We start from the raw sequence: 12,759 nt of genomic DNA on the forward strand, positions 1-12,759 counted from the left end.
TAGATCTTGGTGTCACTGACTGTGCAGTGGAGTGGAAAGAACGTAGACTTTGGGGTTGGCAGGGATGGGTCCAGCTTCCTTAGGAAGGGAACAAGATGTTCCCAGGAGCTGAACGTTTTTCAGGGACACAGGTGGCTATGTGGAAAGGGCCATCTGGGGGGAGGATGATTCTGCCTCCGGCTTTCACTCTCTACCCCATTCCTTTCAGGGCACTCCACCACTTCTCCACCCCCAGCTGCAAATGCCCCTTTCTACTTTGCAGGACTGAGCCTGGCCATTTTTGCCCCCCTGATATAGGTTTGGAGGCAAGGCTCACTCCACTGAGGAAGCAGCTGTTTACCACCCCTTTAGCTACCTGTGGGTGAGTCTTTCTAAGAAGGTTTGATGCACTTTGGACCTCCATTTGAGCTTGGCACACACTCAGAGGATGGGCTCCCTGACTCTGACTTAGATTCCTCTTACAGCAATTCTCCCTCCAGAACAGGCTTGGAAGTTAGGGCTGGGTTTGAATGCTCATTAAATCCCTTTGCAGCTGTGACCTGGGCTTCGGTTTTCAGGTCTGTAAAACTGGAGTGATAATCACACCTTGCCGAGGCTAAAGCCTGCGCCTCTCCACGGGCCAGTGAACCTCTCCTCTGGAAGCCCAGAGGCAGTGGCTGGTTCATCTTCAGCCTTCGCTTTCCTCACTGAGTCACACAGTTCCTGAGCCTGCGGGTCTCTCTGCTGACTGTAACCAGGGTCTTCGTTTCCTTCTGAATGGCACAGACCCCGCAGACCTTCCTGCCCCAGCCCTGTGGAACCCCCTTGGGTCCAGCATGGTGACGTGGTTCTCCTGTCCTCAGAGCTCCACAGACTGGTGGGCAGTTGAACAACAGAGGGCACTGTAAACTCTAACACTGGCTAGCAAGGGGTAGGCTACCCGTGCGGGAGCGTGTGAATTCAGCTGAGGAAAGAGCTCTGGAGGCTGATGGAAGCCGAGTTCCTCCTGGGAGGCGTGGGACTGAGAGTGGTGAGCGTGGGCAGGACATGGCTTGGTTGAATCGTGGTGTGAGGTTCTGTGGAGGCTCTGACCCTCCCTGCCCTCCACGATCACCAAGCCCAGGTAACCAGAGGCAAGATGTAGGACGTGTGGGCTGGGCATGGTGGCAAGGTGCAACCCTGAGGGTCTGAGCGGGCGTCCACGATGAGGACTCCAGAGCTAACATCGGCTCTTCAACCACTCAGAACTACGGGGACGTCCTGTGCATGAGAAATTTCACCGACTGCATCTGCTGAGAAAACACTGGATTCTGAGTTGAATTTTGGTTATTCTTTTTAAAGCCCTCAAAGGCTTGTGCACGTTGAGAATATTCTAGAAGTAGAATGGTGTACAGGGGAGAAGATGTGGGATTTCAAGTTTGAAGACTTGCATCCACGCTGGGGCTCTCTCTGGCCTCACTGTGATCTTGAACTCTTTCACTTTGGGTTTCCATATACTTGGGCCTTTCCCTGTTAGACCCTCCCTCCCAAAACCCAGGAAGAGGGGACCGGGCTTTCCATTGACTTTTCTGTCTCCGCACTTTCCATATATTTATTTCTTGCTCAAAGAAAGACTCTGAGGGCTTCCCTAGTGGCGCAGTGGTTGAGAGTCCGCCTGCTGATGTAGGGGACACGGGTTCGTGCCCCGGTCCGGGAAGATCCCACATGCCGCGGAGCGGCTGGGCCTGGGAGCCATGGCTGCTGAGCCCGCGTGTCCAGAGCCTGTGCTCCGCAACGGGAGAGGCCGCAGCAGTGAGAGGGCCGCGTACCGCAAAAAAAAAAAAAAAAAAAAAAAAAAAGAAAGGCTCTGAGAAAGGCAAGTGTGCATTACCACGTGGTGGGCAGTGGTGATGATGGCCAGGCCCAACCCTGCACAGAGGCAAAGCTGACCTGAATGGAGGCTGCCCAGAGCACCCTGACGTTGCTGACATCCCACCGTTAGGACATGAGTCCTCTGGGTAAAGGCTTTGTATAGAAGAAGCGAGTGTGTGTTAAAATTTTAACCTTGTTAGTCCCTCCTGTCTTTTGTTAGGACATGGATGTAGAGGGCCAAGGACGGAGACGGGAACCATGGGAGCAGGGCCTGAACACACACTGTGCCAGCTTCAGTGTTTGCATGGAGACTTCACTCCTTCATCACACGCTGCCCCCGCCCCCAGACAGACACCAAAGACAAAACTGAAGACGAGAAAGGCAGCCCAGGAAAATGCGGCTTGAGAAGAGCCCTTGCCATGAAATGTCCTTTTATTAATTGATTTTTTTTTCTTACAAAAATAAACATTTTGATGAACAAGAAGTACAAAAGCTTCTGGATATACAAACTCCAGGAGCGGGGAGAGGCTGCTTTTGGCTGCTTTGCGGCTTTCACTGAAAGCAAATGAGGCAGAAAGGCCCCGGCCCCACCCCCGCCCCAGGTCCTGGCTCAAACTGCTACCTGCCCCTCAACCCCATGACCTGGCTCATACCTCGCGTGCTCCTGTGCCCCTGCTCCTGGGCTGGCCGGTCAGCGCCCCTGTCGGGCCCAGAGGCGGCCTCCCCAGGTACAGAATCACCCATCTCCCGGAGCATCCTTTCAAGTCTCCAGTCTGGAGCTTGGCTAAGAGAACACTCTGTGACTGACTGTCCCCACGCGGCCCCGGCCGGGCCATGGCACAGGCAGCAGCAACGGCAGCAGGGTCTCTGGCTACATTCTCGCGCTACGAACACAGTGATGGGGCTGCCCACAGAACTGTCCCAGTGAGGGGCAGAGCCCCCAGTGGCGAGACCGTCCTGAGCCTCGCTGGCAGCCCAGAGGGTGAGAGGGGCAGTCAGCCCTCCGTGATTCCTGCCCTGGAGCCAGCAGTCCCAGACCTAGACTGGTAAACTCACATTTTAACATGTGGCATTATTGCACGTTGTCCTGGTCACCTCGGTCTGTCGGGGATGTCAGCCTTGTCTGCAGGGGTGCCCAGGTGACATGCAGTGCTGCCAGTGCAAGTCACAGGCAAGCCCAGCTGGCAGGGATGGTCAGCTGAGCCCACAGACAGGTCAGCCAGAGGCCCTCACATATGTGGTCTTGCTGGGATCAGGGACCACGTGGCTCCATCCTGTCTTGAAAAAGACTAGTTGCCGACCTGGGGGCAGAGGTAAGAGGTAACAGGACTGGATGATTCTCTCCCTGGACGCAGGGCCACTCTCCTCATAACGCAACTGCCCTGAGGACACTTGTCTTCTCACCATCGCTGGCTTCTGATGGGGGACCGCTACCTGTCAATCTCTTCCGGGGAGTCCAGTCACCTCCCTCAGGATGTCCTTTCCCACTGGCTCACCTGTCCAAGTGGTCTGGTTGGTGACCACAAAGGCCTGGCACTGGGCATGGCTCTCACAGATGTCCACAGCCTCGGCCAGGTTGAACACTGAAAGCAGGCAGCTTCCGTGGTGGTAGGATGGCCAGCAGCGGTAGTCTTCCTGGGGGATGGTACTGCCTGGGAGGTGCTGGTACTCTGTGGGTTGGGGATGGAGCTCAGATGAGAACTCTCTGTGCCCAGGGGTAAGGGCTGGGGTCGCTTTCTTTAAAGGGCTATGAGCCACGTTTCCTAGGTGAGGGCTGAAATCCAGCCCAGTCCTCCTAGCATGGAGATGAAAGCATCTACCACTGTGAAACTGGGATGACCACACAGGAAAGGCAAAGCTCAGGTTGACTTTTTGGGAGACACACGTCTCCATATATAAGGGCACACACTCGTTCAGGCTACACATGACGGCGGGCACAGGCATGGGATAAGTGCACACACAGAGCCATCGGCTGACCAGGGAGATTGCTGAGCTCAGAACACTTTAGACATTTAAAGCCGGGCTTCTCAAACTTCAATGTGCATGTGAACCTCCAGGGAATCTTGTTAAAATGCAGATTCTGATTCAGAAGGTCTGGGGTGGGGCTTGGGAACTGGCATTTCCAACCAGCTTCTGGTGCTGCTGGTTGGCAGACCACATTTTGAGTGGCAAAGAGTTTAGAGCTGCCCTTTGGTCCCATTTCCTCCTGGCCTTGGGGAGAGAGGCTAGGCCAGTTCCTCGGACAGGGGGTCAGTCATGGAGTTTTTGAAGTTCAGAGGCGTGCAAATGAATGTAAAACACAAAAAATGACCATTTGGGAATCCACACCTTGAGTATTTGGGGCAGAGGCTGGAGGAAGAATGTGAAATCTCCCCATTTCACAGAAAGAGCCCCACAGAAGGCTCTGAAATCTCCTCAATCCAGAAGCTGCTTAGCCGCAGGCCTCCTGTTCCCGCGAGTCTTTCCCGCTGCCTGGGGAGCCCGGCTCTGGACTGATAATGCAGAAGCCCTGGGCCTCCGGCCACCCCGCCCTCCTGCCTCCGTCTTCTACCAGGGACTAGACCAAAGTCCAGGGCTGGCTGTGATTTATAGCCCCATAAACAGCGTCCTCAGGGACAGAGCCAGCCATTGTTCACCTCGTTAAACTTTATTTACAGGGCTAACGAGGGCTCCCCCACCCTTAAGACTGGCCAGAGCTCCTTGAATACAGAGGCTGCCCATCCCTCGCCCCCCTGCCAACCATGCTAAACCCCAGGGCCTCAGCAGGAGAGACCACAGCCCACAAGCCGTGGCTAGAACTCTCTCTCTGCCCTGGAGCTTCTTAACTGGTTTCAGTGTGGAGCCCCTTCTCCACCTCCAGCCACCCTCCCAGCCCCAGAAGGGCGAGGAAGGAAAGAGTAGCAAACATATATTGTGTTCAAGCTGTGTAACAGGAAACAAGTTAACTGCCGTCACACATTTCACCTGCCATTTAATCCCCATAAGAATTCTGAGGCAGGTAATACTGAACCCAATTCACTGATGAGGAAATTGAGGCTCAAGGCGTAAGTTAACTTGCTCATAGTCACGCAGTCAGTACACAGTGGGGTTTGCAGCCACCCAGAGAAGGGGTGTCAGCGCCCACCCCCCAGTTCAAGGCACAATTATAGTTGTTCTAGCTCAGTCAAAGTGAAAGGTAAACAGCGGTCTCAGAGGGAGGATGAGCCACTTCCCCGATTAGGGGAATCACCCACCCTCGCACCTGTTCCCCACCTCCCCAGCCCCTGGATCCTCGCCGGGGCCACTCACCGGCTCTGCCGGCCTCCGTGGAGTTCTGCAGATACTGCCCGCTCCGGTACAGGTGCAGCACCTTCTCCAGCTGGGCCAGGGTCTCGTCCACCCCCCAGGTGAGCTCTCCTGCAGAGTGCACGGTGCTGTAAGAGGGTACCTGGGCTCCTACTTCTCCCTGAGGTAGGCAGCCAGCTGCCCTTCCCCCCTCCCTCTGGAGCCTGGGCCCCGATGACCGGAGGACTGGGCACTGAGTTTGCCACAGAATGCCACTTTGGGAAATGATGTTTCTGGACCATGGGCTGCCCTGGGTCATTCTTATGCCCATGCTTGCTGGGGGTGGGAGATGGTGACGGGAGGCAGGTGGGCACTGGAGAGCATACCTGTGGCATTGACAATGCTGTCCAAGAGAGGCCGTAGTGAGGGTGGGGCACTATGGGGCAGGAGGTATGTGAAGAAAAACCTGGGGCAGAGAGAAATCAGGGGCTTAGTGCTTCAGCCTTTGGGGACATATCCTTCTTCTACCCCAACTTGGGACAGAACCCCAACCTGGCCAGGGAGCCTGCTCTGTCAGGCTAACCAACTGGGCCTATAGCCCCGGAGTGTGCCAAGGAGTCTATTCAGACTCAGGGTCGGGGTCTGGGCACATGCTAAGGCCACAGGTAACCTCATACCAAACTGAAATCTGAGGTCTGTTTTCCCCACCCGTCCCAGGGACCTTCCCACCCCTCAGCCCCGCATTATCGCCCGGCTGACCCGTGTCAGAGCAGCCCCATGGCTTGGCTCTATGAGGAGCTTCCAGAGGTGAAGGGCCAGGGGAGGAAGGGGCAGGGCCTGTCCCACCAGCTCTAAGCTCTGAGTCTGACACTATTTTAAGAAGCCTCCAGCTGCCACCCCCAACCCAGATTCTCCTTGGGGCTGACTATTTTTAGCCTCATGGTCAGGAGCCTGAATGTTCCCTTCTTGAAGGGGTGGAGGCCTTCCCCCGCCCCTGCTACTCCGCTGGTCATGGCTGCGTCTGGCTGGCCTCCTGGACCCCATGCTGGCTCCCTCCCTGCGAGCCCCCACCCCCACCCCGGGCTCCCGCTCCCTCGCGGCCCGGCCTTCCTGAGTGGAGATGGAGGTCACCTGTAGGCATTGTAGAGGTTGCGTTTCTCATTCATGGCCTCGCACCAGCCCTGGGCTGAGCAGGGCAGGGTGAAATTCCTGGCTGGGAACTCGAGTGTGCAGTCAGCGCTGCCTGTGCACGGTGTCTCCTCCACGCGGGCGTCATCCAGATCCGTCACCTTCAGTTCCCCATCCACCAGCACGAACTGTCGGGGGCGGAAGTCCAGCAGAGTGACCGAGCCCAGCGGGGAGTGGGCCAGGTGGTGGAGGAGGCGGCCCAGGCTCAGGCAGATCTGAGGGGCAAACACCAGGCTGCTCACGGCTTCTCTCCTGGGAGGGTGCCTGGGGGCTCCCCGCTTTGGTGCTCTGGACTGAGCTTGGGGGTTTGCCTTTTTCTTCAAGGCTCTGGAGCTCACTAAGGACTGAGGCCTGGGGCCTTACTGAGCAAGCCAGCGATTTTCTATTACCCCCGGTGGGCCTGATCCTGAGGGTAACATGGAATAAGTGGGAAATGGGCAGTCTGGGCATAGTGCATATCCTCCCTGAAGCTGCACCTTCGGTGTGGTTTCTGTGCAGTGTATGCAAATAGAGGGAGGGTCAAGATGACCTTAAGCTCTTTTCTAGTCCTAGGACACTGGCCCTCCTGCAGCCAGGCTGAGAGTATGTGTGAGTGTGTGTGTCAGGGCGGCAGGAGCACAAAAACCTCAGGATCCTCTTTGCCTCGTTTCTTTTTTTAACCCTTTGGCCAACGGCCGAGTCAGCTTTGCTCCATCCTTCCCTCCCTCTCCCTCAACGGAGGAGGAGTTGAAGCTGCTCTGGAGAGCTGGCCTTCTAAGGGAGAACCATCGCAGCAAGGAGCCCGGGGCCCTGGCCCTCTTCCCTGCTCACTCGGAAGCGATCCTCCCAGGAAGTCTGCAGCAGCTGGATCATTTCCACAGGGGCGCCCAGCTCCGTGATGGTGGTCAGGGTGTCCGGGATGTCCTCGCTGTCCTGATAGCAGTAGCCATAGAGCTGGAAGAGGCCCAGGAGGGTCATGAGGTCACAGGATGGGAGTGGGGACAAGGAAGGGCTGGGTTTTCACATGCCCCCCACCCTCCCATCCCTAGGTCTCTGCTTCAGCTCGGGCCAGAAGAGAATAGCAACGTTGCCTGGGAAGCCTGCCCTCTGTCCCAGCAGCCAGAGTTCCTACTGATTCCATCAGCCCCTTACCTCTGGCCACTCAGGTAAATGGGCAGGTCTGGCCACCTTGTGTTAACCATGTGCCAGGCACTGTGCTAAATGTTTTACAAGCAAAACTCAATTCTTAGAATAACCTTAAAAGGGCATAGTAGGTACTATTAGTGTCTCCAATTCACATGTAAGGAAACCAACTCAGAGAGGTTAAGTTACCTCCCCAAGGCCACACAGCTAAGAATTGCAGGAGCTAGGATTCAAATTTATGTTACTCTGATTCCACAGCCTTGTTCTTTCCATGAGTACCATTTGCTAATCGCCCAGCCAACAAATGGATGTTATACCTCCTCCCCTGCTCTAATCCTTGTCTTTGCTTCATCATTTTCACTTTCTGGCACCCTCATTTTTCCTCTGCCCTGGTCTTTCTGGAGGAAAAGCAATCTCCCTTGGGATTGGTAACAAGTGTCGATCAGAACAAGAAGTATCCAAGGGGCATATCATTGGGTGTTCTCTGCATAGCTGGTGGGCAGGGCAGGGTGGGGTGGGGTCACCCATATCAACTGGGGGAGTAGTAAGGGTGGTTCCTGGGGAAGGTCAGTTCTTTGAGGGCAGGGTCACAAGGGCCGGCCCGCTCCATGTGATCTGGGGGAGGGGCTCCGTACAGCTCAGCTGGCCAGGGGCTTCTGGGAAGCACAGCCTGACTCTGTCGCTGACACCTCAACCAGCATCCACAGAGATCTCTGCTTCTCCCAGTCTCTCCCACCATGCTGCACATCAGCTAAGGATCAGCCGGTGCTCAAAACAACCAGCACCCTGTAGGGAGGAGGAACACAAAGGCTGAGTTGTCTGGGCCAGAGTGGGAAGAGGGGAGGGCTGCACGATGCGGGGTGCCGGTGGGGTGAGGCGGCGGGGGAGTCAAGCCCCTGGGCTAGATGTCCCTGCACACCGTCACCCTTCACACCCTACCCAGCTCCACTCCAGGTCCTTATATGCTCCCTTCCATCCCAGGAGTGCCCTTGCAGCTCCCCGTCCCTGGAGCCAGCTACCTCAGTCCTGCTGGCACGAGGGAAGGCATGTCTCGGTGTCGCTTTCAGATCAGTAGGGCTGCAGCTTGGGGGGGGTCAGGGGGAAATCCCCAGGGCCCCCTTCTTCCCTCTCTCTACCCTCCCCACCCCACATCAGCCCAGGGAGACCCCAGACCCCAGTGGGGCAGAGGTAGGGGTGAGGTAAAAGGAGCAGCCCTGGAGCCTGGTTCTCATTTTCTTGCCCAGAGTCTGAGCCTTTGTGGGAAACTTCTGAAGGTTATTAAACACCCAGAGGTCGTTAAATGCGCTGTTAACGAGGTATTAATCAACACCCCTCAGGAAAAAATAAAAAGACACCATTAACTCCCCCCCCCCCCCCCCCCCCCCCCCCCCCCCCCGCAGGAAGCGTGAGGCTGAGCATTTCAGTCGAATCTTTTGTTCCTTTGGGAGAAGAAATATACTCTAGCAGGGCCAGAATCAGGGCCCAAGTAGGCCTGGGGCCCCATCTGAGGCCTGAGGCCCTGGGAACGACAGTGATGCAGGGGAGGGAAGACCCTTGTGCCCTTTGACCCTGGGCTATAGAGGCATCTATCACGTGAGGGAGTGTGTGTGTGTGTGTGTGTGTGTGTGTGTGTGAGAGAGAGAGAGAGAGAGAGAGGGAGAGAGAGAGAGAGAGAGAGAGAGAGAGAGAGAGAGAGAGAGGGGGAGGTGGGTTGGGGAGGGGTCACAGAGATGGATGGAGAGATCTCGCCCAGGCAGTCCCCGGACTGAGCAAGCTCTGAGAAGGGCCAGTGGGACATGCTATCCTGGCCCTTTTCTATTAGAACCAGCACCAACTTCAGGGCTGCCAGAGAGGCGGAGGGGGCCTCGGGGAGCGGGAAACACTCTCTGGCTCCTCCCCGGTTCAGCAAACAGTCGAACAGTTTTGAAATTTTAAACGATTAAGACGTATTAAAACAACATTATTTCTAGTTCCCTGCACACCAGACCTGGAGCCTCCTGAGCAGGAAGTCCCCCAGGCAGGCTTACCTGGAGCAGAGGTGGCATTGCTGAAGAAGCCAGAGGGATACTGGCCTGGGGGTTGGGGGACGAATGTAGGAGACCCAATACCAAGGCAGTCCCGAAATTCACACCAAGGTAGCTCTACCTCCCCGTAATGGTAGCTTTTCACCTCTCCCCTGACAGAAAGGACCTGGCACCCTCTCCATCTTGTAACACTTCTGTCCTAGGGCAACTAACCCCAGTCTCCGACCCTGTAAGAGTAACACAGCCAACCCAGTCTCGGTCTAGAGAGAGAATGAGTGAAAACTATTCAGTTGTAATTTTTTCCCCTTTGGCACCTTCAGCATTGGGCTGGGGGCCTGACATATGCGTGAGGGCGGTTAGCTGGATGCTCGTCTTGAAGTTTGGGTGGGGTAAGAGAGGGCGGGAGAAGTTCCTTAAGAGACAGGAAAGCGCATCAAACCTCAAATCCCTCCTAAGGGAGGGGGGTGGGGTCTTGAGTCAATTAACTAACACTTAATATCCTGCTAACACACTCAAGACCTTCTCCACTGCCTCAGAATCTGGCCTACACCCCAGGTTTCCAAAAGGTTCCCAGGAGCTCCTGGGAAGCAAAGAGAACAAGATCCTCCCAGTTAGAAGGGCCACGTGACCCACTGCTCACTCCCTGTAGCTCCAGTGTCAGCCGTGCAACAGTTGGCTGACACTGGAGCGTAACCACCCATAACTGTTGGCTCTGCCTGACCTTCTGCAACCAGTTTAGGGCCCAGGACCCAGTCAACGTGTGTCTGACCAGGGCTGGAGTAGCCCAGGGAGACTGGGAGCCAGCAGTAGTATAAACAGCTCTCTGGCTTCTCTCTCCTATTCTGCCAGGCCCACCCAGATCTGGTGTCCAACTCACTCCTGAGGAAAGGAGGGAAGGATTCCTGGGTTTCTGACCAGTTCTGCCGGGTGCAGAAAGGTTAATTTGAGTGGGCTAGGAGGTGGAAGGTGTGGGCAACATTCCTCAGCTGGGGAGTCTGAACAAACCCTATGCTCACCGGGCCAAAAGCAGCCAGGGATTCCCCTCTCAGTCCGCTCAGACATGTGCTAAGGGAACGGTTCGTCTAATCCTAGGGCTGACTCAAGGACCAAGGGGAGCTGGGGGAGAGGGGGAAGTGGGTGTGTTAGGGCAGTGCTGGGACTATGAGAGGCCCACTCTCTTAGTCTAGCCTGGAGGGAACAAGGTTGGGTCTCATCTTTCCCCTGTCCCCCAGTGAACGGGAGAGACAGAGTCCCATTTAGTAGGAACCTGGGCATCTGGTCTTCTCAATCTTCCAGCCTCTTGGCCACATTTGCTCAGATAATGTGACATGCAGACCCTCAGGTCCTCAGCCTGTCCCCCGAGCATTGAGCTAGGACCCCGAGGCTTCCTCAATACTTCCAAAGCCTACTTTGAGGCCAGGGTCTCTTCTGGGAAGGGCCATGCATTTTCTGGCCTACTGTCCAATCCCCTCCAGTCCTTTCAGCAGCTTCTGGGTGGGGTACGGGATATTCTCTGGGAATCAAGTCTGGTCTTTTTCTAGCTCTTCCCAACCCCATTGCAGTTCCACCCCAACTTCAAAGCCAGACAAGTCACTGGAAGTTGAGAGAAGTGGGGTTCAGATTCCAACAAGAAAAGGGACCCTATCACTGCAGTTGGGACCCTGACTCAGGGATGACCTCTGTTCATTGTTTTGGCTGGGGTCCCTTCCCCGGTGCTCAACACCCCAGCTCCAGCCAGAAGCAGGGTCCTAAGCCCGAATGGACCCCCACCCCTACCCCGAGTCTGGGGACCCTCTGTCCTGTCTTCAAGAGATACGGTTTGGAAGCTGAGAAACCCGGGAGTCTCTCCGTAACGGGTCACCCACCCAAGCAGGGTGGTGTAATGGGAAGCTGCCACTGTCCGGGTTCTGCCCCTATCTTAACCTGGGCAGTCATCAGGGCTTCGCTTCTTTATCTGTTAAGACCAAGGTTTCTCTTCCAGCCCGAGTGGTCGAGCACTGGCACGTCCAGCCAGCACCCTTATCCCTGCACCCGCCCCCCTCGTACCTGCAGCACGTTGGGGTGCCGCAGCCGCTCCAGCAGCACCATCTCCTTGAGCAGCTTGTGGGCCGCCAGCCGATAGCAGCCCCTCCGCGCCCCGAACTCGCGCACACAGCTGCCCAGATCGTGGCCGCTGAAGTCCACCGCCTTGAGCGCCACCGCGACGCCGCCGGGCAGGCGGACCCGGTACACGGCCTTGGTGTAGCCGGAGCCCACGTACTGTGCGCCGGACACGTTGCGGAGCGCGGCGCAGCCCAGGCGCGGGCCCGGGCCGGAGGATCCCGGGCCGGGGGAGCCCGGGCCAGGAGCCGGGGGCCAGCCCGGAGCGCCGTCGGGCAGGGGCCGGGCCCGCGGGGGGCGGGGACGCTGCAGGCCCGGGCCGCCCGGAGCTAGGTCCATCAGGCGCCGCCGCTCCGGCCGGCCGGCCCCGGGACCGGGGCCCCCGCGGGAATAGCGCTGCACCTCCTCGTAGCGCGCTCGGATCTGCCGGGCCAGCTCCCCGCGGCCCCCGCGACGGCCCGGGCCCGGGTCTGGCGAGGGCCCGGGGGACTGGCCTGGCCGCGGAGGCTCCGAGCCCGGTGCGAAGAGCACGTTGAGGACCGAGCCCAGCAGGAAGGAGGCGCAGAAACCCGCGGCCACCGCGGCCCGCCGGCGCCGCATCGCTCCCCTCCCCCCGGCCGGCCGGCCCCGCGCGGCTCCCCGGCCGCGGCCCCGGGAGGCTCAGGCTCCGAAGCGGCTACGCTCTGCGCCCCGCGGGTCCCCTGCCCAGCCCGCGCGCATGGCCCCGGCGGCCCCGACCCCGGCCCCTCGCGGGCTGCACATCGGCCTGACACTTGCCTCCCTCCCGCCCTGCCCCCGCCGCTTATAAGGCCCTGAGCCGCCCCCGCCCCCGCCCCCTCCGCCTCCGCCTCCCAGCTCCCGGCCAGAGCCCATCCTCGGCGCCGCCCCCTTCGGCTGCCCGGCCCGGCCTTCCCCGCTGACTGACAGCGGGACCTCCTCCCGCGGCCGTCCGGGCCTGGGAAGCGGCGCGGAGGCGGCTCCGACCCTGCCCAGCCCGCGGCCCCCGAGCTCCGGCCAGCGAGAAAGGGAGGGGGCGGCAGCGGCCCCGGGACGCGCGGGGGCTCGGGCCCAGCGCAAGGGCGGATAATGGGGTCGGGGCGGCCGGATAACGGGACCGAGAGGCGGCTAACGGAGCCGGCCGGGCAGGGTGGGGGGGAAGATGAAGGGGCGAGGCCAGCGGGTAACGGGTTCTGGAGGGGACGAGCAGCTGGGTCCGGGGTGCTGAGGATCC

General features: G+C 58.3%; 1 protein-coding gene across 4 annotated transcripts; it reads right to left on the reverse strand.

Annotated features, from left to right (window-relative positions):
- Positions 1-2,231: 2,231 nt before the first annotated feature.
- PKDCC (protein kinase domain containing, cytoplasmic) lies at positions 2,232-12,289 on the reverse strand. 4 transcript variants are annotated; one of them, XM_060026742.1, is made up of 7 exons: positions 11,475-12,289; positions 7,093-7,215; positions 6,226-6,410; positions 5,481-5,560; positions 5,119-5,226; positions 3,327-3,500; positions 2,232-3,131 (listed from the first exon to the last, which is right to left on the reverse strand). In XM_060026742.1, the coding sequence occupies exons 1-7, from the start codon at positions 12,126-12,128 to the stop codon at positions 3,046-3,048; spliced, it is 1,410 nt and encodes a 469-aa protein (XP_059882725.1). In that variant the 5' UTR covers positions 12,129-12,289; the 3' UTR covers positions 2,232-3,045. The 4 variants fall into 4 exon arrangements, with proteins under 4 accessions (XP_059882725.1, XP_059882722.1, XP_059882724.1 ...); XM_060026739.1 differs by having other exon boundaries at positions 6,226-6,497; XM_060026741.1 differs by having other exon boundaries at positions 5,119-5,243; positions 6,226-6,497.
- Between the last annotated feature and the right edge of the window lie 470 nt (positions 12,290-12,759).

This window comes from Delphinus delphis, chromosome 12 (genome assembly GCF_949987515.2).
Source record: "Delphinus delphis chromosome 12, mDelDel1.2, whole genome shotgun sequence".
NCBI classification, from domain to species: Eukaryota; Metazoa; Chordata; class Mammalia; order Artiodactyla; family Delphinidae; genus Delphinus; species Delphinus delphis.

What these genes read in the sequence shown, in the direction of transcription:
- PKDCC (XM_060026739.1), bottom strand. Translation starts at nt 12,128, where the DNA reads ATGCGGCGCCGGCGGGCCGCGGTGGCCGCGGGTTTCTGCGCCTCCTTC. An exon ending in GGCACCCCAACGTGCTGCAG is followed by an intron (nt 7,216 to 11,474) that starts GTACGAGGGGGG and finishes GGCCTCTTCCAG; the next exon opens with CTCTATGGCTACTGCTATCA. An exon ending in CAGCATTGTCAATGCCACAG is followed by an intron (nt 5,227 to 5,480) that starts GTATGCTCTCCA and finishes TGCACTCTGCAG; the next exon opens with GAGAGCTCACCTGGGGGGTG.